Below are 22,228 nucleotides of genomic sequence, written 5' to 3' on the forward strand. Positions count from 1 at the left end.
TTTTTTACTTCGTCTCTACATTTGTTGGGATTCTCTTTTCGCGTACCCGAGAATCAGAGAACGTATAAAATGATTAATAATATACGTACGTATACGTATAATATACGTTCTCTGTTAGAATAGCGAACAATTCATTTCGCTAGCATTGTTATTTCTTGTTATTGGTTTTTGTTTTCATTTCTTTTCGTTATGGTCTACTTATGTATTTATAGGTAACTTGTTTTGAACGAAATAGAATTTTAATGACACCTATCAATGAAATTTAACGCTATAATTAAGTAACTTAAAATAAAATTATTATTAACTTTTATTAAATTGTCCTATAAACTCATGACTTTGTTGCTAAATTGAAAGCAGATTAAAACACACTTAAAATTTCCAGTCTTATTGAAATATCTGGCAACTACTTATTCTTAGTTTCATATATTGTGATTTTTAGCGTTTGGAGTGCTAATAAATAATTAATTGTATATGACAGAAGTTTATTGAAAACTATTACAAATTAAAATGGCAGTACCACCGAAGTTTGCTGGCACTGGACTAGAAGAAGTGAATATTCCAGGTCAAGCATATTTAAGAGAAGCCCTCACATCATGTACCGATCCCTTGAAGGCGATTGAAAGCTTTCAGGTATGTGTAATAAAATTCGACAGCACTCGAAATACATTTTTTGTAAATAGCTGGAAAATGGTGTACTATTGCCGTCTTTGCGTCCAATGCTGCCATTGCTTGACTTACATGGTGTTCGCCGTTTGGACTTCCACACATCCCTAATGGAGGTGAGTAGTAACAAGACATTGCTGGAGTGATAGCAAATAATTCTATTCGTAGGAGCTGCGAGAAAAACTAATTGCTCATATTAATGAATTGGGACAAAAGGATCCACGTGAACGTGATAAAAAATTGAGAGAATTGTTGATTAAAAGTTTTCCCGTTGTGCGAGTTAAGGCGCTCCGGCCTGTAGTAATGGCAATTTTACGTAATACCCAACATATTGATGACAAGTATTTGCGAATACTGGTGCGGGATCGCGAACTTTATTCGGATACGGATACAGAAGTAAAACGGCAAATTTGGCGTGATAACCAATCACTGTTTGGTGATGAAGTTTCGCCACTTCTGTCACAATATATTCGTGAAAAGGAGCATGTATTATTTGATCACACCAATTTGAACAATCTATTCTTTCATCCCTCGCCTAAGGTTCGTCGACAGGGAGAAGTAGTGCAAAAGTTGGCGAATATGATTGGGCAAAGTGTCAAACTGTACGACATGGTATTGCAGTTTTTACGAACACTATTTTTGCGTACCCGTAACGTTCACTATTGTACTCTTCGTGCTGAATTACTGATGGCACTGCATGACTTAGAGGTGCAAGAAATTATATCAGTAGATCCCTGTCATAAATTTACTTGGTGTTTGGATGCCTGCATTCGGGAGAAAAATGTGGACATAAAAAGATCACGTGAGCTGCAAGGTTTCCTAGATAACATAAAACGTGGTCAAGAGCAGGTTTTAGGTGATTTGTCCATGACTTTATGCGATCCATACGCTATAAATTTTCTGGCAACATCAGCAATAAAAATTTTACAGCATTTAATCAACAACGAAGGACTACCCCGAGATAATACCATTCTCATTTTACTATTGCGTATGCTTGCTTTGGGATTGAGTGCATGGGTAATGATCGACTCGCAAGATTTTAAGGAACCAAAGCTCGACTGCCAGGTTGTAACAAAGTTTCTGCCGGCGCTAATGTCTCTCATGGTAGATGATCAATGTCGCAGTTTGCACTCGAAACTACCTCCAGATGAGCGTGAATCAGCACTTTGTACAATTGAACATTCAGGCCCCGCGCCAGATGCAGTTGAAGCATATATACAAGAAAGCTCCGTAGCCAGTATATTGGCTATGTACTATACCTTGCATACGGCACGAGTAAAAGACCGAGTTGGCGTTTTACGAGCATTAGCCATATTATCGGCATGTAAGGACGATCGAGCATACGAGGATCCCTTTTTACATTCACTTGTAAGTAGTGACAATGCACAAGAATCGCTTATACTTTAAAATCTTGTATTTTTTAGATCGCTTTACTAATTCCAATGGCTGAAGAATTTTCTGCTGAAGATTTCTGCACAACACTTTTTGATGAGTTTCTTTTCGTTGGATTGACTCGTGATAATGTTACACGACATATGTTAAAACTTTTGTGGTATGTGCACAATAAATTACCTGCAGGAAGATTGGCTACCCTCATGAAAGCTATACAGCCTACAACAGGCCATAACGAAACAGTTCACAAATTGTATGAAACACTACAAGAACGAATTGGTACAACCATTCATGAAGGTCCAATTCCAGAGCAGCAAGAGGTGGATTTCGACTCGCCCTTAAAGAGTGTACCCACTCCAGGACCGGCTTATATGCAGTAGATTTTAGATAATTTTTATGATATACATTTTTTAAATAAAGTTACCACACAAAATATTTAATTTTTGTTTCTATTTTTATAAATTATATTTTTATATATATACAATAAAAAACGTCCACATGCCTGTTGAAAAAAGCAATTTAAATACTATTTAACTTTTGGGCAGTCGTTAGTTTTTCTTGCATTAAACTTTTAATAACAGTGGCATCTTAGAGCCTATATCGAAGCACTATTCTCCTCTGGCTTCGAAGCACATGATTCCGTCTCTGCATTTATTTGTGGTATTGCCATAACGGCATCGGTATCCATACTAGCGACAACAGTTCTCGCCTTGGAACAAAACTGGAACAGCTCATTGTATTCCATGTATAAGCGTTGCCACTTTATGTGCGTTTTAAGTACATCCAGTACATTTGCCAGCAGTTGGTGCTTTGGCACAGACTTTTATAATAAAACATGTATTAAGACATTATAAGTTATCAATATTTGTAATATTTTTGTATTACCAATATATTGTGTTCGTGTGTAACGTTTAGGGGCGACGGACCCAGCAAATCATCAAGTAGTAATCGTAAATTTTGCTCCGTTCCACTTATTGCCAGCTGATACGCGTACATATTGTACCAGAATATCAACTCGTGAGAGGAGTTGATGGCTTCCGATAGCATAATCTGGTTTTCTATGAAGCTTATTTTCGCACTAGATTGCCAGTCATTTATATTCCTACAAGATGAGTTATCAAAATTTATAAATACACGTCACTTTGAGTAAAATTGTAAAGCATCTCTTATACTGTATAACAATTTACACTGTTTTATATCTTACATGTCCACGGATGTGCTCTTGGTAGCAAATGTGTTGGTTGCAGCTTGAGTCGAGATAAGTGGATACGAAAAGTAATTTTTCTGAAAATCCTTAGGGATTGTTGTTTGTAGTCCATGTCGGATTATAGGATCCTTAGTGCTAAGTACAAGCCACGATTGCAACTGCTCGGAATAAGAATAAGCATTGCCATTGGAAAATAAAATCATTGGCACTCCGTCCTCCGTGATTACAAATTGTACAACGGTACCGAGTTTTCCTCCGATTTCATGGCAAGTCACTGCTAAAAAAATTCGTCGTTCCTCAATGTGCCAAATTCTCAAAATGCCACAATCTGTCACAACACCAACTAAGCGACTGCTGGGACACTATAATCGATAGAATAATAGAGTTCCTTAATTTGTTATAAAAATATTTACTAAAATTTTACTTACAAAGGCACACTGCACTGCCGCTGTGCTTAAACTTATGACAGGAAGTTTTGCTTTACCTGTGTCCATACCAACTAAGCGTAATGTCCCATCCAAACTGCATAACATAGCGTATTTATGGCAGAAATTCAAATTGACAATTGGCGAACCTTTTCCGTTGAAAATAACAATAAAGTTAAAAATTATCAACTATTGTATGAGCGTTAATTATACGTACCTACTAAAATTTCCCAAAGTTTCTCTATTTGTGTTGGTCTGACTATATTGTAACCAGTAACTTTGGCTAGTAGGCCACTGCCAGCACTTAGGTAGCCATTGTGAACATGAACTCTGTGGTCTAAGGCAGTTTTTTGAAATTCACATTTTGTGTTTAGATTTATAACCAATTTGGGACCAGTTGTGGAGGCTTGATATGGCTTAACGCCTGTGAGTAATGGATTAGAAGTTACAGTTGATGTACCAGTATTCGAGTTTGCAGATGGTTTTGTAGTAACAATGAGCGGAAAAGTCTTTACTGAACTATTTTCGGCCTTCAGTGGCTGCAATTTAGCAGCCGATAATGTAGTTTTAATAAGCCTCGCATCCAAACAGCTGGAATAAAATCTTCTATATAGCGAAATTCTGATCATACAATACATAACATAAAATATACATTTCTTGCGCTTCGGTTATCATAGGCTTCGCAAACGCGTCCATTTGAGATGGATTCATTTCGCTAGATGCTACCTCTGCTGGTGTTGTTAATGAATTGTTCGAATTCCAAGATTTTGATGATTGCGAAGGAGTGTCGTGTTCGCTTTTTGATTCACTAACAATTTAATGCAGACAGATAAGTTACGAATAAAAGTGTTTTTAGTTTCTACTTACGAGACATCTTGACTAAGTGCTACAAAAACTGGGGTAATACGACGTTTGCCGTCTGCAGTTCGTGTTTCTGTTTGTTTTCTAAGTGCATTAAAGTTAGTGGTTGCTTCTTCGCCTCCGCTTACACACAAAGCAGGAGCCATTGAATCATTAAGTCCGTTTGAAGCTCCAATTGGCACTGTTGGTTGAGATGTGATAGGAGTATTGCTGGTGGGGTTTGCTGTAGGCAGTGTAGGAGCTTTAGGCTTTTCGTGCGCATCCCTGAGAAGTTCTGGATTTTCAATGAGTATGTCTGCTGTACCTGTGGATCCATTCTCAATAGTTACGCTTTTGCCATATGTTTTTTGGAACAATGAATTCTGGAAATGTATTGTATTTATATGTGCATGATTTACTAAACAGTTTTAACCATACTAACCTTTTCTTCGTCTGAGACTGGTGTGCCCAATTCACTTTCAGAAAATTGTAAGCAAGCAACTGTTCCATCTCCGCTACATGCCATGAGAATGCACTTGGCTGGGCCCCAAGAAAGATCTAAAATACTGTCGCTAAATAAATCATGTATAACTACCAAAGGGCGATTAAGAGCTGTCATCCATACTGACAACGAACGATCTCTTGATCCCATCGCCATGCAACAGTACTGTAGTTTTCGGTCTGCGTTGGACGCTTGTCGTGTTAAGACCGTATCATGAAACCGAACACATGTTACGGCTTTTCTGTGCCCTACAAAATCCTTGTCGCATTTCCATCCTTCGCGTTCAATAATGCGTGCTGTGGGACCACCTCCGTTCATAGCATGTGCCGACACCAAATATAAACCGTCTGGGGACCAAGATAGTCGTAGTATGTGAGTCGTACCACCGCAACCTTTAAATGGCTCAGTGATGGTGCTACTGCAACTCCAATCACTTGTCTTCCACATTTTAACACTGCGATCATCACTTTGTGATGCCAAAAATTTGCCTAGTGGGTCCCAAGCAACGCCTTTCACCAAACCAGAATGTCCACGTAAGGTAGTAACCATATTGGGAAATGACTGTACATCCCAGATTATAATGGTGTTGTCAATACTGCAACTTGCTAACCATCGTTCATTAGGTGACCAGGCCAAGTCTAGAACATCGCCTGAATGTGCGCGGAGAGTTGCGGCACATTTCCATGATTCCGCATTTTTTTGAAGACCACCACTACCAAACACTCCACTGGGTCCCTATTTAAAAAATCAGAGTGTTTATAAAATATATTATGGCAGCTATTTTATTTGACAATACCTTGGACATTTTCCAAATCATAACTAATTTGTCATCTGAACCAGACGCTAGCATTTGCCCATTTGGTGACCAACGTACGCAATTTACGCAAGCCAAATGATTGTCCAATTGGCAAAGCATCTTTGGTACGCTTTCATCCTGCTCAATCTTTTCTGATAATACCGGCAGTAAATTCCATATCACGACACGCCCTGAATCCAGTCCTTGGCCACCAGTGGCAAATTTGAGGCATTCCTGGTGTACATCGACGGAGAATATTGGTTTATCTTTGAGGGATATTACACATAGAAAGAAAATGAAAGAAGATTGATATTGAAATAAAAGCCATGTGATAGCGGTAAAAAAGTACTTACCGTCATGATGTACCCAGCTTGGTTTCAGTAGTTTCATTAAACCAAATAAATATGTTTATATATTTTAGATATAAACTTTTGTTAAAATCTATTCAATTCAAATCAACTTCTCAAAATTTATCCAATTTTACTGATACAAAATTTTTATTTTTAACTTCTTATCGTGTGTTATTTGTTCTACACATTGTTTTTATTTTTGCGCTTTTTTGATTGTTGCCGGCAGAGAACTCATAAACTCGAGTCAATTTGTAAATTGTCAAATATAAGCGAAACCCTAATAGGTTTTCACATCAACCAACCCAACAGGAAAATTTTCATTACTTAGAAGCTCGTCTGCAATAATCAAAAATACTATGAATGTTAAGACCAAAATCTAATTTCATATTATTTATTTCAGATACCGTCATAATTATGGTTATTTTAGAATTTGGAATAATATCTTTCTAACAAAAACCATATTGGCAAAAGTAGAATCAATATATAACGATGAAAGAAAATCATCTAAAGATTCCGTATTGAGATGTTGATATAAATATAAAATAATTTTAATTTTATAAATTTAAAAATAAGATATTAAGAACTTAAAAAATTGGTGGTTTTTTGTTTTCGGCAAAACAGATTTATTTGTTGTCGAACCCTTCGAACCTTTTCATTTACATTTTTGACATTTTCTTCTGAATGAACTGTCAAAAACACTGCATTAGCTACAATCACTGCTTTATTCACGTCAACATCGGACATATGCACATTTGACAAATAAGATAGATTCACTCCAAGATTTGTGGCTGCGGTTGAATATTATAATTTATGATTAAAACTATTGTGTTGAAGTTCCATAAAAAAAGAAGAAACAAAGTGTTACTTGTATCTGAAAGACTTTGCTGCAATTTGAATGAAAACGGACGGAAGTTGTGTGGTGACCAACTCGCAACAAAGTCAGCGAGTACCGAGTGGCTACATTGCATTGGCGAGGAAAATTTAAAACCGATAAACAAAGAAACTATTTAAATAAAAACCGGATCCCGATTTGCAAAATGCAAACTATTAGTGAGAATTATAATCCAAGCCTTTGAAAAGATTTCCCACAAGAATAAATCCATGTTATCTGTTATTGTCAATTTTAGAACGTGAGCGTAAACGCTATCAAAAGGATACGGCACCCGCAGATGATATAATAACATTAATACATTTGGTACGCCAGAATCCTGCGCTATATAATTATAAATTAGAGCCTAATCAAAGACGGCGGATTGATGTGTTAAATGGTTGGGCTGAAATAGCGGCGAAAATTGGTAGTAAGTAGTAACTTTAAATTGCCATCGTATGCTAGGTTTTGCAAGCGAAACTTTATACGTAGTGACGTTGAGGTGGTGATAACAGTTTTTTTTCAAATAAGATATATTCTTTCCATTTTAGACAGATATACTGTAGAGGAGTGTCGACGTAAGTGGAAAAATTTAAGAGACACTTATCACCAATACCGACTTCGTAAACCAAAACCTGGCGATGGCTTATCAAAATGGCGTTATGCCAAAGAATTAGAATTCTTATCGAGTATATATCAGCCAAAATTAAAATCACAACGCCATCAGAATTACATAATAGACACACAACGTTCGGACCTTCATGACCTTAGTGGACCCACCGTAGCAACTCGATTAAAAGAAGACCATAACGATGGCGGAATTGTACACCATTCTAATCCGGCCATAACCCTAGTGAACGATGATGAGGCATTCATACTTACCACTTACGAAGAGAGTGTCACAGATGACGTTACAACTATTGATCATGGTGGTCATGATGACCCAAGTATATCTTCTCATATGGAGCTGACACACGACGATGATGATGTCGAAGATGTACAAGAAATTGTTAAAAACGAACACGGTTCATCATTGGATGATGCAACTGGCACCGAAGTTCATTACGAGGAAGTGTGCATGTATGAAGAGGCTGGGAACGGACCTAGTGTAGATTGCGAGACCATTATTGGCTCAGGGGGCGTAGTGCGCAGCTCGTCGACAGATTCCAAAAATTTTGCGTAAGAGAAATAAAACTTTTCCATTTATATTTTTGTAAAAAAAGATTTCTTTATAGCAGTACACACCATCACCATCACACGCACTCTACTGCTGATTCATTCACCTATTCTATGAATGACTTTTGCATCGAGTCAATACCCCATTTACCTAGTACAAGTGGTGGGGGTGGCGAAAGTGGTAGTGGCAGCAGTAGTAGTAGTGTAATTGGTGGAGCGAAATTAAAGAATTTGACCACTTCAACAATTGTAACAACTCCCGTTGTAGTGAGCAGTAGTTCTAATAACCCTAATGTGGTGCAACAACAAACGGCAAATTCGTCCATTTTACAGTTACAGTCTCCCACATCTATGATGTATAATGGACAATCGCGCGAGGAGTTGGATTTGTTTTTTGCTTTCCTCAAACAGAAGATGCAACGTTTTTCAAAGGAGGAAATAACTTTGATGCAAGTCGAATTTCTGAATTGTGTTCAGAAACATGAAGCCGAACGCAAATATAACGGAGGCGGTACCGGAGATGCAACAATATTACATCAATAAGCTGAAATTGAATTTATTATAAATTTAAAATTTATATATCCAACATTGTTTGTAATTAAGAATTGTAAATGTTTTGTGTATTTAATGCGCATCATAATGCTTCTGAATAATATAAAAACATAATGAATAAATGTATTTAACAACACATACACAGAAGATTTGAATATAGCACAGGATCAAAAATCAAACCTATGTCTGAATTTAAAGATATCTCTGTTTATTTGTAGTTTCAAATATGAATATCCATTTTTGATGAACAAGAACCAAAACTGGGCCGCTCCACATTCACAATTGAACTTAAGAACTAAAACATTGAATCTAAAAATTGCATAACATATTACAATTTATGTTAAAAAAGTCAGCTTCCGGCAACGAGAAGCGAGCAAATTAGTAGTGATGATATTCAATAATTATGACTAAAAACTACGATATAAAGAAATGTACAAGGAACATGGATTTCTTCTATTCAATCATTAACAAATTATTCTAACACGTAATTAAATAATTATGATTATCTATTTACACACAACTAAAATATTGTACTGATATATAGCGGTATGAAGGCGGAATAATGGCATGATTTTCGGCTAATCTGTCTGCATTGAGGTAAAGTTTAGTTTGCAGCATTTCTACACAGTATACTCTATGTATTTTCATTGAGTTTTGTTATATATTCCGTATTAAAATAGATCACTGTAATCGTAATATCATCTCGATACAAACGCACCACATCTTGCGGCAACGAAAGATAGTAAGCTATTTTTGAATGTTCAATACCGTAATCGGTGCCCCCTAAAGCATTGCGTATTAGATGTGTTGCGGCATTCTGATCCAGTGGTTTCCTAGCGCGTCCAGCTCTGATAAAATATTAATAAAATTCATTACATTAAATCAAATATTCTTTTGTATTCAATATATACTTTCGTTCTGCCAACAATTTGGATACGTCCAGCAATGTGACTTCGCCAGGTGGTAGCTTCATAGGTTCCAGTACCTTTTTGGAATTTAAATGTTCGCCAACAAGACCTACAACTTGAGATGGTGTTAAAAAATCCCACAAACCATCGCTAGCTATAACCAAAAATTTATCGCTGGGTCCTAGTACATGATGCTGTACTTCTGGTAGCGCCGTTAGATAAGGCGGAGTGTAATAATGTGGTGGCACTGCGTGCTCCCCAAAAGTAGGTACAACATATTTATCCATTATTTCGTTACTCCATTTGTAACGGAAGTCTCCTAGGGCTCGTAAAGGTGCTAATTGACCCAATAAACGCTCATTACGTATGGCCGTGTCGTGCTCCTCTTTGGGATGCTCTTCTAAGATGCGTTGAACTTCCTTAAGATTGTCGGCGTTGTGCTCGTTGTTTAATTTTTTAGATTGCCACTGTCCGGTTTCAGGACATTGTATACCCAAGACTGCGCCGCAATCACCAGTGCTGGCAACATGCAAATTTAGCTGATCAATATGCGCTACACAAGCCACAGCACCTAAAAATAAAAACTTATTATCAATTTTAATTCAAGGTATATTATAAATTTACCTGACATTGCTACCGACATTGTGCGCATATTTGTGTGTTTTAAAGCTTCTTTTGATAAGTCATCATCTAACCGCAAAAAGGCGTTGCTTATTTCAAATGCGACATCTTGTGCTGCCTGTCCAGAAATAGTTTGCACATATTCCCTAAAGCTATTTTCGTAAATATTTTTTATTTCGGAGACGAAATCCGCCTGTTTACCAAAAAATTTATAAATAATATTTTCGAGAAACTTACACGAAACTTACCTTATCATTATGGCATCTTAAAAATGATTGACTGTTGTAATCTTTGGTTATTATTTCATTCAGTGTTCCTCTGTCGATGGCCCCTGCAGCCACATATCGCAGCAAGCGTTTGGAAATAACTTGAGAGCAGGCGGGTCCTCCATGGCCGTCAAATATTCCACATATGAAGCCTTTAATAATAATTTTTAATTGACGTGTTCAATTTTGAATTTAGTTATATAACAATACAATTATGTAAACGACTGACCATTTTTGTGTAAAAATGTGGCTTCGGTTCGGGAATCTTCACAAGGTTTATTCGAACTTAATTGATTGGATTCATAGCTACGTACTATGCTGTCATCTTCGGCAAACGTTTGGATGTATTCGTTTTCTCTCAAAATTAAGTTGATCTAAATGGATTTGACATATTATTTTATAGCTGCTTAAATCTTTTGTATGTCGGTAATTCAAATTACATCGTACGGCGAAAGGTTTGGCAGCTGTGCTTCTTGGCGGATTGTAATTCGGAATTGACGTATCGCACCTCCAACATTAGAACAGTTGCCTTGTCGTATACAGACGACACTGTTACGAAGAAGGAGTGTTAGCATCGAAAATTTACTGTATAATGCTGGATGAGTGCAACTTCCAAGTTTAAACAATTGTTACCCTAATTGTATGGAACCCTCTTTTTTAAGGCGATGTTAGCCTGTGTTGAGAATAAGCAAACAAAACAACATGTAATATTTAAGAAAACTGGTTCTCTTTTTGATGAAGTTTGCAGAACGTATTCACCTTACCTTAGTAACTTTCAAAATTTTATTTATTTTATACTTAAGACAATATTAAAATAATAATATTGTTAATAAGTACATAGCTTTTAAACCGAAACTTTGTATTTTTATTAAAATACTATATATAAAACAAAATGCCCCTAAAAGGAATTTGTTTCTTTTATAATTTTGACATTGCCATATGAAACAACTAGTTGCCACATCAAATTTTTTTGGCGAATATTTTTAATGTTGCCATCCTGATCATTTCCACTGATATATGGCGATCATTTGCGAGCACAAATTAAAATCTGAGATACCAAGGCTCACCTCACATTATGGTGCGACTTCAAAGCAATTGAATACACGACAGAGAACTTTAATTAAATTACTATAATATATATTCTCTGTGCACGAGAATGACGTAAAGAGTGAAATAAAATATTTCAATTCTCGTAGCGTGTGTACCGCCTTACAGTCGAAAAATTGTAATAGAGTTGTGTGTACACCTGTTCTGTCATAATTTTTTGAGGGTGTTTACGCGTTTTCTTCTTCACACAATCAGAGAGATTTTCCAATGCAGAGAACGAAAATTGTTGAAAGGAAAAAATGAAATTCGATTGAAAAATTATAAAAGCACGGTTAATATGAGTGAAAATGTTTTGCCTAACAGAATTTATTTTGTGTACATTTGAAATATTTTTTGGTAAAATGTGAAAAAGACGTAATAAGAAAGTTGTTACCAATTGCCGTCGTGGTTTGAGCTTCGTTCGCTTCTTCTTCGTTGTCTACGTCTGCTTTGTGCTAGATATTTTTATTTCCATCACTAGCTAAATTTCCACCAATTTTCCTTCAATACTTTAAGTAGAAAATAGTGAAAAAGTCATCTTTTATAAACATCAAAAAAGATACAAGTGAAAAAGATTTCTTAAATGCGAGTGTTATACAAATGAAACGAACTTGAGATTCTGTGTTTTTGTAGTCGCGTTATGAAGGAAGCTAAACAGTTTTCCCTGTGTTGGGTTAAATAGATTGTTAATTTCCATTTCATTAACATATCGGAGTAAAGACGAATATACATTTGTATTAAATGTAGAGCCAACAGCTGCATTCGCAGACAGCGAGCAAAGCAGCAATAGCAGAGTGCGAAGGCATTTCAATAGCATTAAAAGAAGCAACGGGAAGACAGGTAAAGTGGAAGAGAGCACAAGTGTTGTTCATATGAAGACTTTTGGAATACACTATGTGTATGTGTTTGTGATTGTTTGGTAGATTTGCTGCATATGTTTGGATTTAAAAATCATCACAAAATAACTATTTAAAACGAAACGCGTAAAACTGCATTTTCGTACTACTTAAATTACACACTTATGCAGAAAAGATTAAAAAGGAGGAGCAAAAGCAAAGATACAAATACTGGCTTATAAATAAGTGAAAGCTAAAGGTTGAGCTATCCTATAATACTTGAGTGTTTTTTTTCTGCTCTATATATACATATATATGACATTGTTTATGAAATATTGATATCTGGCATAGCTAAGTAGTTATTTAATACAACTTCAAAATAGCTTGATTACTTTTATTTATAAGATTTCAACAATATTTTGGGGATGAGTGCGTGTGTGCGTTAACTAAATTTGACCTTATGTATATGGCATATCTTGAAATCCACTTTTAGTTTTAAAATAATACATATATTTTAACGGGCTTGTTAATTAATTTTAGTTGTTTGTAAATTCCATTTATATATACAGTGGGGAGCAAAAGTGATTCCACGATCAACATTTTCATGTTTGAGCGCGCATAAAAAATAGACGAATGAAGTAAATGACAAAAACTTTTTTTTTCTTGAATATCTAGTTTATTTGTAACAATTAGGCGTAAATAGCAAAAGAGTAACAGAGGCAATCGCATAGTTATAATTCAAAAAACAAAAAAAGCGGCATGTACTCAGTTTTGCACCATCCGTGAAAAAATGAAATAAATGCATTATTAATATTTTGTCCATAGACCCTTATTTTCTATGACCTTTTTTATACGTTGTGGCATGCTCGCAACTAGATTTTCAACAATTGTTTTCGGAATATTATTCCACTCTAGTTCAACGCGTCCCCAAAGTTCGTTTAGGTCGGATGGGGCTGATTGATACTGTCCGAGCCGTCGCTTCACAATTGACCATAGGTTTTCAATTGGATTGAGGTCGGGACTTTGCGCTGGCCATTCCATCACCTTAAAATTTTGGTTTCCCAGCCATTCTTTTACAATTTTCGCAGTGTGCTTGGGATCCCCATCTTGCTGAAAAGTGATTTCATGCTCTGGATACGCACACTGGTCAAGAAAATTGGGAAGCTGTGTTTGCAAAATACTTAAATAATCTTCTTTACGCATAATCCCGTCTATTTTGTGCAACGGTCCCACATTCCAAAACGTGAAGCACCCCCAAGCCATTATGTTGCCTCCTCCATGTTTCACTGTTTGCTTCACGTGATGCCTTTGAAGCTTGTCACCGGGTCTACGCCAACAGTACTGTTTTCCATCCGATTGAAAACGGTTAAACTTGGATTCGTCCGACCAGATAACACGTTTCCAGTCTTCAACTGTCCAGTTTCTGTGTACCTTTGCGAATTTTAGTCGTGCCTTAACATTTTTCTCGGATAAAGCTGGTTTGTTTTTTTTTCACAGCTGCGACGTAACCAATCCTAGCCAGCGCTCTTCTAGCTGTCCATCGACTTACTCCTTTATTTATTTTCTTGGAAGCCTCTGCTGGCGTTAAAAGCTTATCTTTCCTCATTTTGGACATCATAAGTCGAGCGTCAGAGTCTGTTAGAAGGCGGCGGCGACCATTCAACATGTTTTCAACACAAACATTTTTTCTTTTTTGCACCTTGACTACCACTGATTGACTAACTTGCAGTTTGTCAGCAATAGTGCGTGTCGAACAGCCACTCTTAGTCAGGGAAACAATACTATTTTCTTTATCTGGAGACAGCTTCTTCATTTTTCAAGAACAATTTAGAGACTAATTTCCAAATTCAATAAAATAACTACAAACTTGTGGAAAAGAGTGATCCTTTGAATTATGACAACGAATAATGAATACAAAAATACATATAACAGTAAATCTGCAGGTCAATTGCTGATAAAAAAGTAAGAACAGCAAAAATATGTGCGAATAACGGATGGTGCAAAACTGAGTACATGCCGCTTTTTTTTGTTTTTGATTTATAACTGTGCCATTGCTTCTGTTACTATTTTGCTATTTACGCCTAATTGTTACAAATAAACTAGATATTCAAGAAAAAAAAGTTTTTGTCATTTACTTCATTCGTCTATTTTTTATGCGCGCTCAAACATGAAAATGTTGATCATGGAATCACTTTTGCTCCCCACTGTATATTTTGTAAGAACATGTACATATATTATACTACATACTATATAAAAACATAAAACACTTCCGAATAGATCAAATAATGAACTAATTGTGATTATACCAGGTACACCTGTAATGCTGCGAATCGGTTAAGTATTTTGGCATCTTTATCTTATATACTTTCTTCTGCTTTCTCTGACAAACATACATACATATATACAGCACAAATTCCTAATTACATAGGTGGATTCACCCACATATCCTTTAATAAGTGGTATTCACGTAGGTGCAATGATCAGTAGCCGCTTACCTCTATGTTTTCGCTATTTTTCCTATAATCATTAATTATATAAGATTCTTCTAGCCAATAATTTCACGGAGGCAGCACCTCCCAAAGCAAAATAGTATATGTAAGATTTAATTTTACCATTTTATTTTCTTCTCGTTTCAGACAACAACTTGACTTTAGGTTTTTATCATTATGTTAATTTAGAAGAAAAGCGTATTCTTGTGTAAATATTAAGCAGATACCATTCATAGTAGTGGAGCTTTGTAAAGTATTTGTTGTTTGGTGCATTTGACGTCACCTCTAAGACGTGGTTCATGAAAACCTAATTACCGGCAATTGTTTTTCACTTCGCTTGATTGCTGATAAAAATGGGAGCAACCGCTTCGACCAGCGGTTATCAAATGCCAGCCACAAGCAGCAATGCCGGAGGTAGCTCCGGCTTGTTGCTGCCTTCTTCAGCTGCACTGACAGCCGGTGCTTCTGGTAGTGGCGGTGGTCCAGGTGGGAACTCCTCGCTTATGGGCGCAGCAGGCGTTGGTGTTCCCCACTTTCGAGAGCAGCGTCGTAAGCGAGTGACGGGTTTCGCAACGCTAAAACGGAAATTCATACGTAGACGACGTTCTTCAAAAGCCTGTGATCATGCGCGTGTTTTGCGCGATTTCGTATCCGATTGGACCCCGTTGGAACTTGCAGCGTTATGTGAAGAGTATGAGGCGTTGGCTGCACTAAGGGATCTCTCGGTAATACAAAATAGCGTTACGCTGACGCTTTCTTTGATGTTAATTATTTCTACTTCATTTTAGGTACAAGCGGAACTGGCGCGCCCACCTGCGACTACATTTAAACAAGATTTGGCTGCAATTTATGAAATGAAAACTTGTACAGACTGTGATCTGGTCTTTCGTGGATCTATTTTTCCAGTGCATCGATCTATACTCTCATCACGATGCTCATACTTCAGGGATTTGCTAGCCGGGTGTCCAGGTTTTGGTGCACGTATTTGTCTTGAATTGCCAACTTCGCCCATCGATGTTCAGATGTTCTCATCGCTATTACGTTTCCTGTACACGGGTGATCTTTGTCCGCATGACCCAACCATTGACATAAATCTTTTGCGACAGTTGAGTGATGACTTCGGAACACCGAATCCTTTGGAACATGATCTTCGATATTTGCTCGAAACAGGTGATTATGCCGATGCGGCTTTAGTGTTTACAGTTGAGGGCAACGATTACCATCGACCCGATTCTGGTAGCTCTGAGTATGGCTTTAGACCGAAACTGGAACTGCCCTGCCATAAGGCGATCCTTAGTGCTCGCTCACCGTTCTTTCGGAATCTAATCGCACGTCGGACGCGAAATATTGATGAATATACCGAACGTGCATTGCACGTTCCAACGAGGATTGTGCTTGATGAGACAGTAATACCGAAAAGATACGCGCGAGTGTTGTTACATGCTATCTATTTGGACACAGTCGATTTGACGCTAATCTTACGTGGTGCTGGTTCTGGGAATTCGGCGGGATCGCTGGGTGAGGTACATGCGTTGACGAATACGGGACGTGCGCGACCTACGCCGCTGGAGGAGGCTATGGAGTTGTACCAAATTGGAAGGTTTCTCGAATTGGATATTTTAGCACAAGGTTGCGAGGACTTGATACTTGAGTGGCTAACATTAGACACGCTGCCCACAGTGCTTAGGTGGGGCTCACAGGTAAGTAAACAGTATATCGAAACAATAATAAATAACTGTTTTAGTGGAATTAACAAAATTTTCTTTATTTATTTTTTATAGCCCCATGGTTCGGCTTGGGTTTATCGACAAGCATGCCAATATCTGCGAGAAGAGTTTTCAGCCGTTATTGCGTCACCGGTGCTGCATCAGCTCGATAAGTCGCAGTTGATACATGTGCTTCAGAGCAATTTTTTGCAGGCATCAGAATTAGAGGTTCTGCAGGCTGTTCTTAAATGGGGAGAGCAAGAACTGATAAGACGCATGGAGGATCGTGAACCAAATATTGTGTCACATACAGCACATTCTGTGACAAGAAAAGGGGTGAAAAAACGTGATCTTAGTGATGTTGAGTTGCGAGAAATTCTTTCAGAACTGCTGCCATTAGTACGGATGGATCACGTTTTACCACCCAATAGTGAGGTTCTTGCGCAAGCTATTCGTCGAGGTCTTGTGAGTACGCCACCTTCGCACATGATTAGTGACGATCGGGAAAATTTGCGAGTTAACGCATGGATTCGGGGAGGAAAAAACCAGGGTCTTTTCGTGCGGCCGCGTCTTTTCATGCCGTACTTTGAAGAAGTGAAAGTATTGCTTGAAGATCGAATGGCATCGTCTCATCACCAAGCAGAATTGATGCGAATGCGGCGATCTCGACATCTGCCCGATATTCCCGACACATTGTACATGGTGTCTCGCATAAGTGCAGCTAAAAAACCCAGCGTACCTACAGCGGCTGCAGTGACTGGCAAAGAGAGTGTTAACATATTGGCTGCAGCAGCTGCCATACCGCCCCCCGACACACAAACTTTGGCAGCGTTACTCAAACGCGAACATAAGTTACATCAATCACCGATGTGTCAACGTGCACTGCTCTTGCCCCTTTCATCGAAACATGAAATCGACCGACAGATTCGCTTGCGAGTAGTCCGTGAGTTTAATCTGCCCGATGCTGTCTCAGATTTGCTTGAAACGTCGTTGCTTAGCAAACAGAATGCTGCCAATGCAGCAGCTGCGTCAGCTGCAGCAACAACTGTTTCAGAAGACACCGGCATAACATCAACCACTCAAACTGATCCGACACTTATCGAAGATGACGATGAAACGCCCCCACCTTCTCCGGCGGCTGCAGGATCCGTGCCTCGACTGACCGTGGCGGGGGGATATCTTTCAACGTCAGTAGGCTCATCGGCTGCTTCTTCCACTTGTGGTGGTGAAGGCATACAACCATGTTATAGTCGTAATTTAACATTTCCACGACAGCACCCGGGCGGTTTGCTGGGTATGGGAAGTGGCGTCGGTATGGGAATGCTGACGAATGTCGGTGTTGGTGGTAGCGGAGCTCTTCAAGCAAACTATGCACGACTCTCAGCTTCTGTACATCACCGAAATGACCTGCCGGCGTTAATTACGGAGGGAGATTATCGTTTTCCCCACGGTAGTGCGTTGGGCATTAACATTGGAGCTGAGGGCGGTGGTGGTGCGGTCGGATGTGGGGATGGCGGCAACGGTGGTCATTTGTCGGATATGATGCCCGATGTGGCAATGGCAACAGCGTCATTGGGTCAACTGCATTTGGCGAATAACTCCAATAATAGCAATAGTGGAGATATGCATGAAAGTCTACAACTCGACTTGGGAGACGGATCGAGTCACATAATGGGAGGTGGTGCACCTGGTGCTGTTGTACCAATGGGATTACGTGGCATGCAAGTAATATTAATGAATAGCTCACATTTTTTATTATACTAAATAAATGATACCAAAATTTTTTTAGCACCAGCTGCCACCCAGCAACTATCACCACTTCATGCAACGCTCAAATTCACCATTTGACATGTTAAGACAAGGTCAACATTCACCAGCTCCACATCCACCACCTGGGACATACAATTCAGGGCCGCCCAGATTCTTATAGAGTTTGCGAGTGGCCCCCGATCAGGGCCTTTATTTTAGCATGCCTTTTTGAGACACAGACACAAGAAAATTAATCCAAAATTACGTAACGGGAATAGTTTTATGTCACGTCAAAACTGTGCATATCGAGGCTTGCATCCGGAATAAGGAACTATTACACATTTTTCGTTTTACCATTATTTTTATGTGGAATGAAGATAAGATGGTGTCCACCTGCAATGTAAACCGTTATGACAAGTGGGAAAGTTTCCTTATGCTCAGTTTCGATGTGCTTGGTTTTTTTTTTAGAGAAAAAGCTGCGGAAATGACCGGACCAAACCCCAACATACATACTTAAGTACTTATCGCTATGTGGAAAGATATAGCGCTACTCTAGTGTGCACTTCATTAACTGTCTACGAATGTATCATACATAGCTGTGATTTTTTGCTTTTCACAATTCCACAAAATATTCCGTTCTTCCTTCTGCATATTCGTGTTTGTTGAAATTGTTAAAAATTAATATTATCCCGATGTTCAACAAAATAGCGCACTTGCATTTTCAAAAATTATATATTTTGTTAATATTGCCACTCACTTGATGTAAGACCTTTATCAGAACAGTTCAAAGAAAAAAGTTATAAATTAAAGCATAGCTTATGGCAAGCTGAAAAAATACCGCGCTCCGATAGAGATAAAATCGTACGTGTTTAAAAATGTTTATAGTTTTCTGTTGAGGTAAAGATGATTTTGGAACCATTTAGGCAGACCTGAGTTCTCCATGAAAAGACCAATCATAGAATCCTATACAAAATTCGACAAATTTGCAATTGTAATAAGTTTGGGAAATATGAAATGTTGCTAGAAACTTTGCTTCATATGTGAAAACCAGTCTTAAAATATAAATACTTCTACAAAGTCCTGATCAAACAAATAATTTCACGTTCCATGTTATTTCATATTTTTTAAAGAAATAAATTTTTCGTGAAATCTAATCTAAGAGCGCTATTTTTGTATCCATGTAAATTGTTTCATCTCTAAACTTCGTGAACTGAATGCACTTACTTCTGTTCAACTATGTTTAATTTAAGGCTTTCTTGAAACAAGTAAGTGACAACGTGTTCAATATTAGCCTAAATATTCGATTTGTATTTCATTTTCGAAAAGTGCACTATATCTTTGCCCATGGCAGTATAGGTTACATCACTCGAAATTCAAAAAAACGCTAAAATAAGGGACGCACATAAAATGGAGTAAAGATGAAAAATAATACACACACTCGCACATTAAAAATTAATCTAAGTTTAGTCGACTTCAAACGGCGAACGAAGTAAGGTGCGAAAAGGTGCTAACTGCACCTTCTTATATTGTAAAGTAATGTAAAATGCGCAAATGTGAAAGAAAGAGTTCGTCTAAAGTAGCGATCAGACCAATATTTAAAATAATTAATGGGTAATTGAATTAAAAATTAAAAAATTAAAGAAAACAGTGTAGGGGTTAAAAGGGACTTGTGGATATATGTACATAATATATACATATAAAATATCTGAACTGGCGTATACACTCACGAAAATTATTTACTTACAAATAATTATACGTATAGTTGTATAAATTACATTATCTATATACATATATATATGATGAACTAGATAAAAATGTTAATTTTAAGCAAATAAAACACAATTTGTTTTGAGAGGTGCGTGTGAGTTATACAACTTTGGATCCTGCTGAAAATTTAGCAGAGATCTGCATATAGATTAAAAACAAAATGAAAAATCTCAAAAAAAAAAATACATTCTAAAAAGGTTCGATAAAGGATTGTTACAAATTTATATTAATAATGTGACAAGTTCTATGAATTATTTTAGCTTATGCGTCCATAACACACACTGTCTGTGAGCCAGATAAGAAAACTAAAATGAATATTTAAATATGTGTAGTAAAACTCACACTAATTTTTTTTTAGAATTTTTCATTGCATTTTCCTTTGCGATTTCCCTTTGAATCTACCTATTATTTATAAATCTAAATATAAGAATGCAATCGAATATTTGATCAAATGTTTTTCCCTGAAGGTACAATATAATTTTTGTGCTAATACTTTTAAGCAAACCAACTGATTTTTTATATTGCTGTAAGCCCTCGATTAGAATAATTTTGAATAATAAATTTTATTATCGTAAATTGTCAGCAGTTTTTACATCAAAGATTTACGTTCTGTCGTAGACTTTTGATATGAATACGTTTACTGCGTTCTTTAGGACATTCTCTTATTATTAATTATGAAGGCATCTAATCTATCTATATACATATGTATATACACACGTACCTATGATAGAATATTCTCATTTCATCCACAAACATGCATATGTATGCATGTGTATGTAATATTAGCAAATTCAGTTTTGACTGTTTCATTACTTTTGAAGGTTGGCAGATTTCTATTTCTGCGTTATGCAGAACCTTCTTTTTAATGTACCTACTAAATAAGTTACCATATACTTGTAATAATAAAGTGAAACCTACTTTAATTTCATAAAATATATTTATTACAATTCTAATAATAGATAAACAATACGATTATCTAAATATACATACATACATACATATATCCTACACATGTTTAAAATTAAAATTGTAATTTACATTAAAATAATGCAAAAATTCGCAATGTTACGACAATTTATAAGCGCAAAACAAGCAAAATCTCTACCCCTAAAATGGAATAGTCTAAAAAAGAAAATAAACAGAGACAAAAAAAAAACAAAAACGAAAATACAAAATATATATAAAGGCGCTAAATATGGAGTACTTTTAGCATACAAATATTGTATTAATAAATTATATATATAAATATATGAAATTATAATTGCATTGAAAAAAATAAATATAAAAATAAAAATAACATAAAAAACACGGAATATCGTTTAAGAAATGTTGTATTTGAAGAGAAAAAATAATAAAACAACAAAATGTACAAAAAATACTGTATACTGTCCTAAGTTCTTTGACCAAAATGAAGAGGATGGCACAAATGAAAATGTAAATTGACTGCACAAATCTAAAACTTTGATACTTAACACCCACCCGCGTCGCATCTCCACTTGGTGTATACCAGAAAATCCAGAAACTGTGTGCGTAGGTGAGAGTTGGTGTCAATGTATGAATTTGCAATTAGATATATTCGGTCATCAAACGGGATGACCATAAGTATCTCCAGCCAATAAATCAAGACGGCATCTCTCGGCAATTATTTGGAAACAAGTTTAATTGCTTGTCCCGTATTTTTCGTAAGTGGTTGATTGTTTTCGAAATATGCTAAATTATCTATATATGTATATACTTATCGCATATTGTTGCTCCCGAAAACGATTTACAAATCTAGCAGTCGCAGGTTGGCTAAGATCGCCAGATTAGAGAGTGTTCACATACTCGGAAAATTTGTAAAAGTCATACATGGCCGTTCCTTTTAATTAGCTCGCAGTCTTATGTCCGACATACACTTCGGTCAAAAATAACTGCATTCTTAAATTTAAGAAGCGTGCCAAAAAATGACAATAGAGAAGAAAGCAGCCACCCGGTTTGAATATCGTATAGCATAACTCACTAACTCGACAGTGTACATGACACTAATTGG

At 36.9% G+C, this 22,228-nt stretch overlaps 5 protein-coding genes across 7 annotated transcripts; 3 read left to right on the plus strand and 2 right to left on the minus strand.

The window, feature by feature from the left end:
* The first annotated feature begins 26 nt into the window (after window positions 1-26).
* On the plus strand, window positions 27-2,490 carry LOC105225535 (negative elongation factor B). The gene is made up of 5 exons (XM_029549882.2): window positions 27-212; window positions 440-630; window positions 681-779; window positions 832-2,031; window positions 2,088-2,490. The coding sequence occupies exons 2-5, from the start codon at window positions 508-510 to the stop codon at window positions 2,433-2,435; spliced, it is 1,770 nt and encodes a 589-aa protein (XP_029405742.1). The 5' UTR covers window positions 27-212; window positions 440-507; the 3' UTR covers window positions 2,436-2,490.
* LOC105225536 (protein HIRA homolog) lies at window positions 2,491-6,430 on the minus strand. The gene is made up of 10 exons (XM_011204052.4): window positions 6,179-6,430; window positions 5,826-6,091; window positions 4,970-5,764; window positions 4,555-4,910; window positions 4,340-4,495; window positions 3,905-4,278; window positions 3,691-3,836; window positions 3,260-3,624; window positions 2,941-3,157; window positions 2,491-2,875 (listed from the first exon to the last, which is right to left on the minus strand). Exons 1-10 carry the CDS (start codon window positions 6,213-6,215, stop codon window positions 2,651-2,653), a joined length of 2,937 nt encoding a protein of 978 aa, XP_011202354.2. The 5' UTR covers window positions 6,216-6,430; the 3' UTR covers window positions 2,491-2,650.
* Window positions 6,431-6,580: 150 nt separating this feature from the next.
* Window positions 6,581-8,911, plus strand: LOC105225537 (hypothetical protein). 2 transcript variants are annotated; one of them, XM_011204054.4, is made up of 4 exons: window positions 6,581-7,225; window positions 7,303-7,473; window positions 7,595-8,222; window positions 8,282-8,911. In XM_011204054.4, the coding sequence occupies exons 1-4, from the start codon at window positions 7,213-7,215 to the stop codon at window positions 8,760-8,762; spliced, it is 1,293 nt and encodes a 430-aa protein (XP_011202356.1). In that variant the 5' UTR covers window positions 6,581-7,212; the 3' UTR covers window positions 8,763-8,911. The 2 variants fall into 2 exon arrangements, with proteins under 2 accessions (XP_011202356.1, XP_011202355.1); XM_011204053.4 differs by having other exon boundaries at window positions 6,885-7,225; window positions 8,279-8,911.
* A 45-nt stretch (window positions 8,912-8,956) lies between these two features.
* Window positions 8,957-11,472, minus strand: LOC105225539 (pyruvate dehydrogenase [acetyl-transferring]-phosphatase 1, mitochondrial). The gene is made up of 7 exons (XM_011204055.4): window positions 11,331-11,472; window positions 11,007-11,239; window positions 10,796-10,940; window positions 10,549-10,718; window positions 10,304-10,493; window positions 9,683-10,250; window positions 8,957-9,619 (listed from the first exon to the last, which is right to left on the minus strand). Exons 2-7 carry the CDS (start codon window positions 11,139-11,141, stop codon window positions 9,406-9,408), a joined length of 1,422 nt encoding a protein of 473 aa, XP_011202357.1. The 5' UTR covers window positions 11,142-11,239; window positions 11,331-11,472; the 3' UTR covers window positions 8,957-9,405.
* Window positions 11,473-11,867: 395 nt separating this feature from the next.
* On the plus strand, window positions 11,868-21,505 carry LOC105225540 (BTB/POZ domain-containing protein 7). 2 transcript variants are annotated; one of them, XM_011204056.4, is made up of 5 exons: window positions 11,868-12,492; window positions 15,125-15,702; window positions 15,766-16,677; window positions 16,759-18,408; window positions 18,473-21,505. In XM_011204056.4, the coding sequence occupies exons 2-5, from the start codon at window positions 15,331-15,333 to the stop codon at window positions 18,611-18,613; spliced, it is 3,075 nt and encodes a 1,024-aa protein (XP_011202358.1). In that variant the 5' UTR covers window positions 11,868-12,492; window positions 15,125-15,330; the 3' UTR covers window positions 18,614-21,505. The 2 variants fall into 2 exon arrangements, with proteins under 2 accessions (XP_011202358.1, XP_019845564.1); XM_019990005.3 differs by lacking the exon at window positions 11,868-12,492 and adding an exon at window positions 12,525-12,747.
* Window positions 21,506-22,228: the final 723 nt, after the last annotated feature.

Source organism: Bactrocera dorsalis, unplaced genomic scaffold, assembly GCF_023373825.1.
Source record: "Bactrocera dorsalis isolate Fly_Bdor unplaced genomic scaffold, ASM2337382v1 BdCtg015, whole genome shotgun sequence".
Lineage (NCBI taxonomy): Eukaryota > Metazoa > Arthropoda > Insecta > Diptera > Tephritidae > Bactrocera > Bactrocera dorsalis.

Coding starts and splice junctions, on each gene's coding strand:
- LOC105225535 (XM_029549882.2), top strand. CDS start 508: ATGGCAGTACCACCGAAGTTTGCTGGCACTGGACTAGAAGAAGTGAAT. Junction 631..680: donor AGGCGATTGAAAGCTTTCAG/GTATGTGTAATA, acceptor TTTTGTAAATAG/CTGGAAAATGGTGTACTATT. Junction 2,032..2,087: donor ATCCCTTTTTACATTCACTT/GTAAGTAGTGAC, acceptor TGTATTTTTTAG/ATCGCTTTACTAATTCCAAT.
- LOC105225540 (XM_011204056.4), top strand. CDS start 15,331: ATGGGAGCAACCGCTTCGACCAGCGGTTATCAAATGCCAGCCACAAGC. Junction 15,703..15,765: donor CTGCACTAAGGGATCTCTCG/GTAATACAAAAT, acceptor ACTTCATTTTAG/GTACAAGCGGAACTGGCGCG. Junction 16,678..16,758: donor TGCTTAGGTGGGGCTCACAG/GTAAGTAAACAG, acceptor TATTTTTTATAG/CCCCATGGTTCGGCTTGGGT.
- LOC105225536 (XM_011204052.4), bottom strand. CDS start 6,215: ATGAAACTACTGAAACCAAGCTGGGTACATCATGACG. Junction 6,092..6,178: donor AAGCTGGGTACATCATGACG/GTAAGTACTTTT, acceptor TATCCCTCAAAG/ATAAACCAATATTCTCCGTC. Junction 4,496..4,554: donor GCACTTAGTCAAGATGTCTC/GTAAGTAGAAAC, acceptor TTAAATTGTTAG/TGAATCAAAAAGCGAACACG.
- LOC105225537 (XM_011204053.4), top strand. Junction 7,474..7,594: donor AATAGCGGCGAAAATTGGTA/GTAAGTAGTAAC, acceptor TTTCCATTTTAG/ACAGATATACTGTAGAGGAG. Junction 8,223..8,278: donor ACAGATTCCAAAAATTTTGC/GTAAGAGAAATA, acceptor ATTTCTTTATAG/CAGTACACACCATCACCATC.
- LOC105225539 (XM_011204055.4), bottom strand. CDS start 11,141: ATGCTAACACTCCTTCTTCGTAACAGTGTCGTCTGTATACGACAAGGC. Junction 10,941..11,006: donor CAAACCTTTCGCCGTACGAT/GTAATTTGAATT, acceptor AAATCCATTTAG/ATCAACTTAATTTTGAGAGA. Junction 10,494..10,548: donor TAAGATGCCATAATGATAAG/GTAAGTTTCGTG, acceptor TTTGGTAAACAG/GCGGATTTCGTCTCCGAAAT.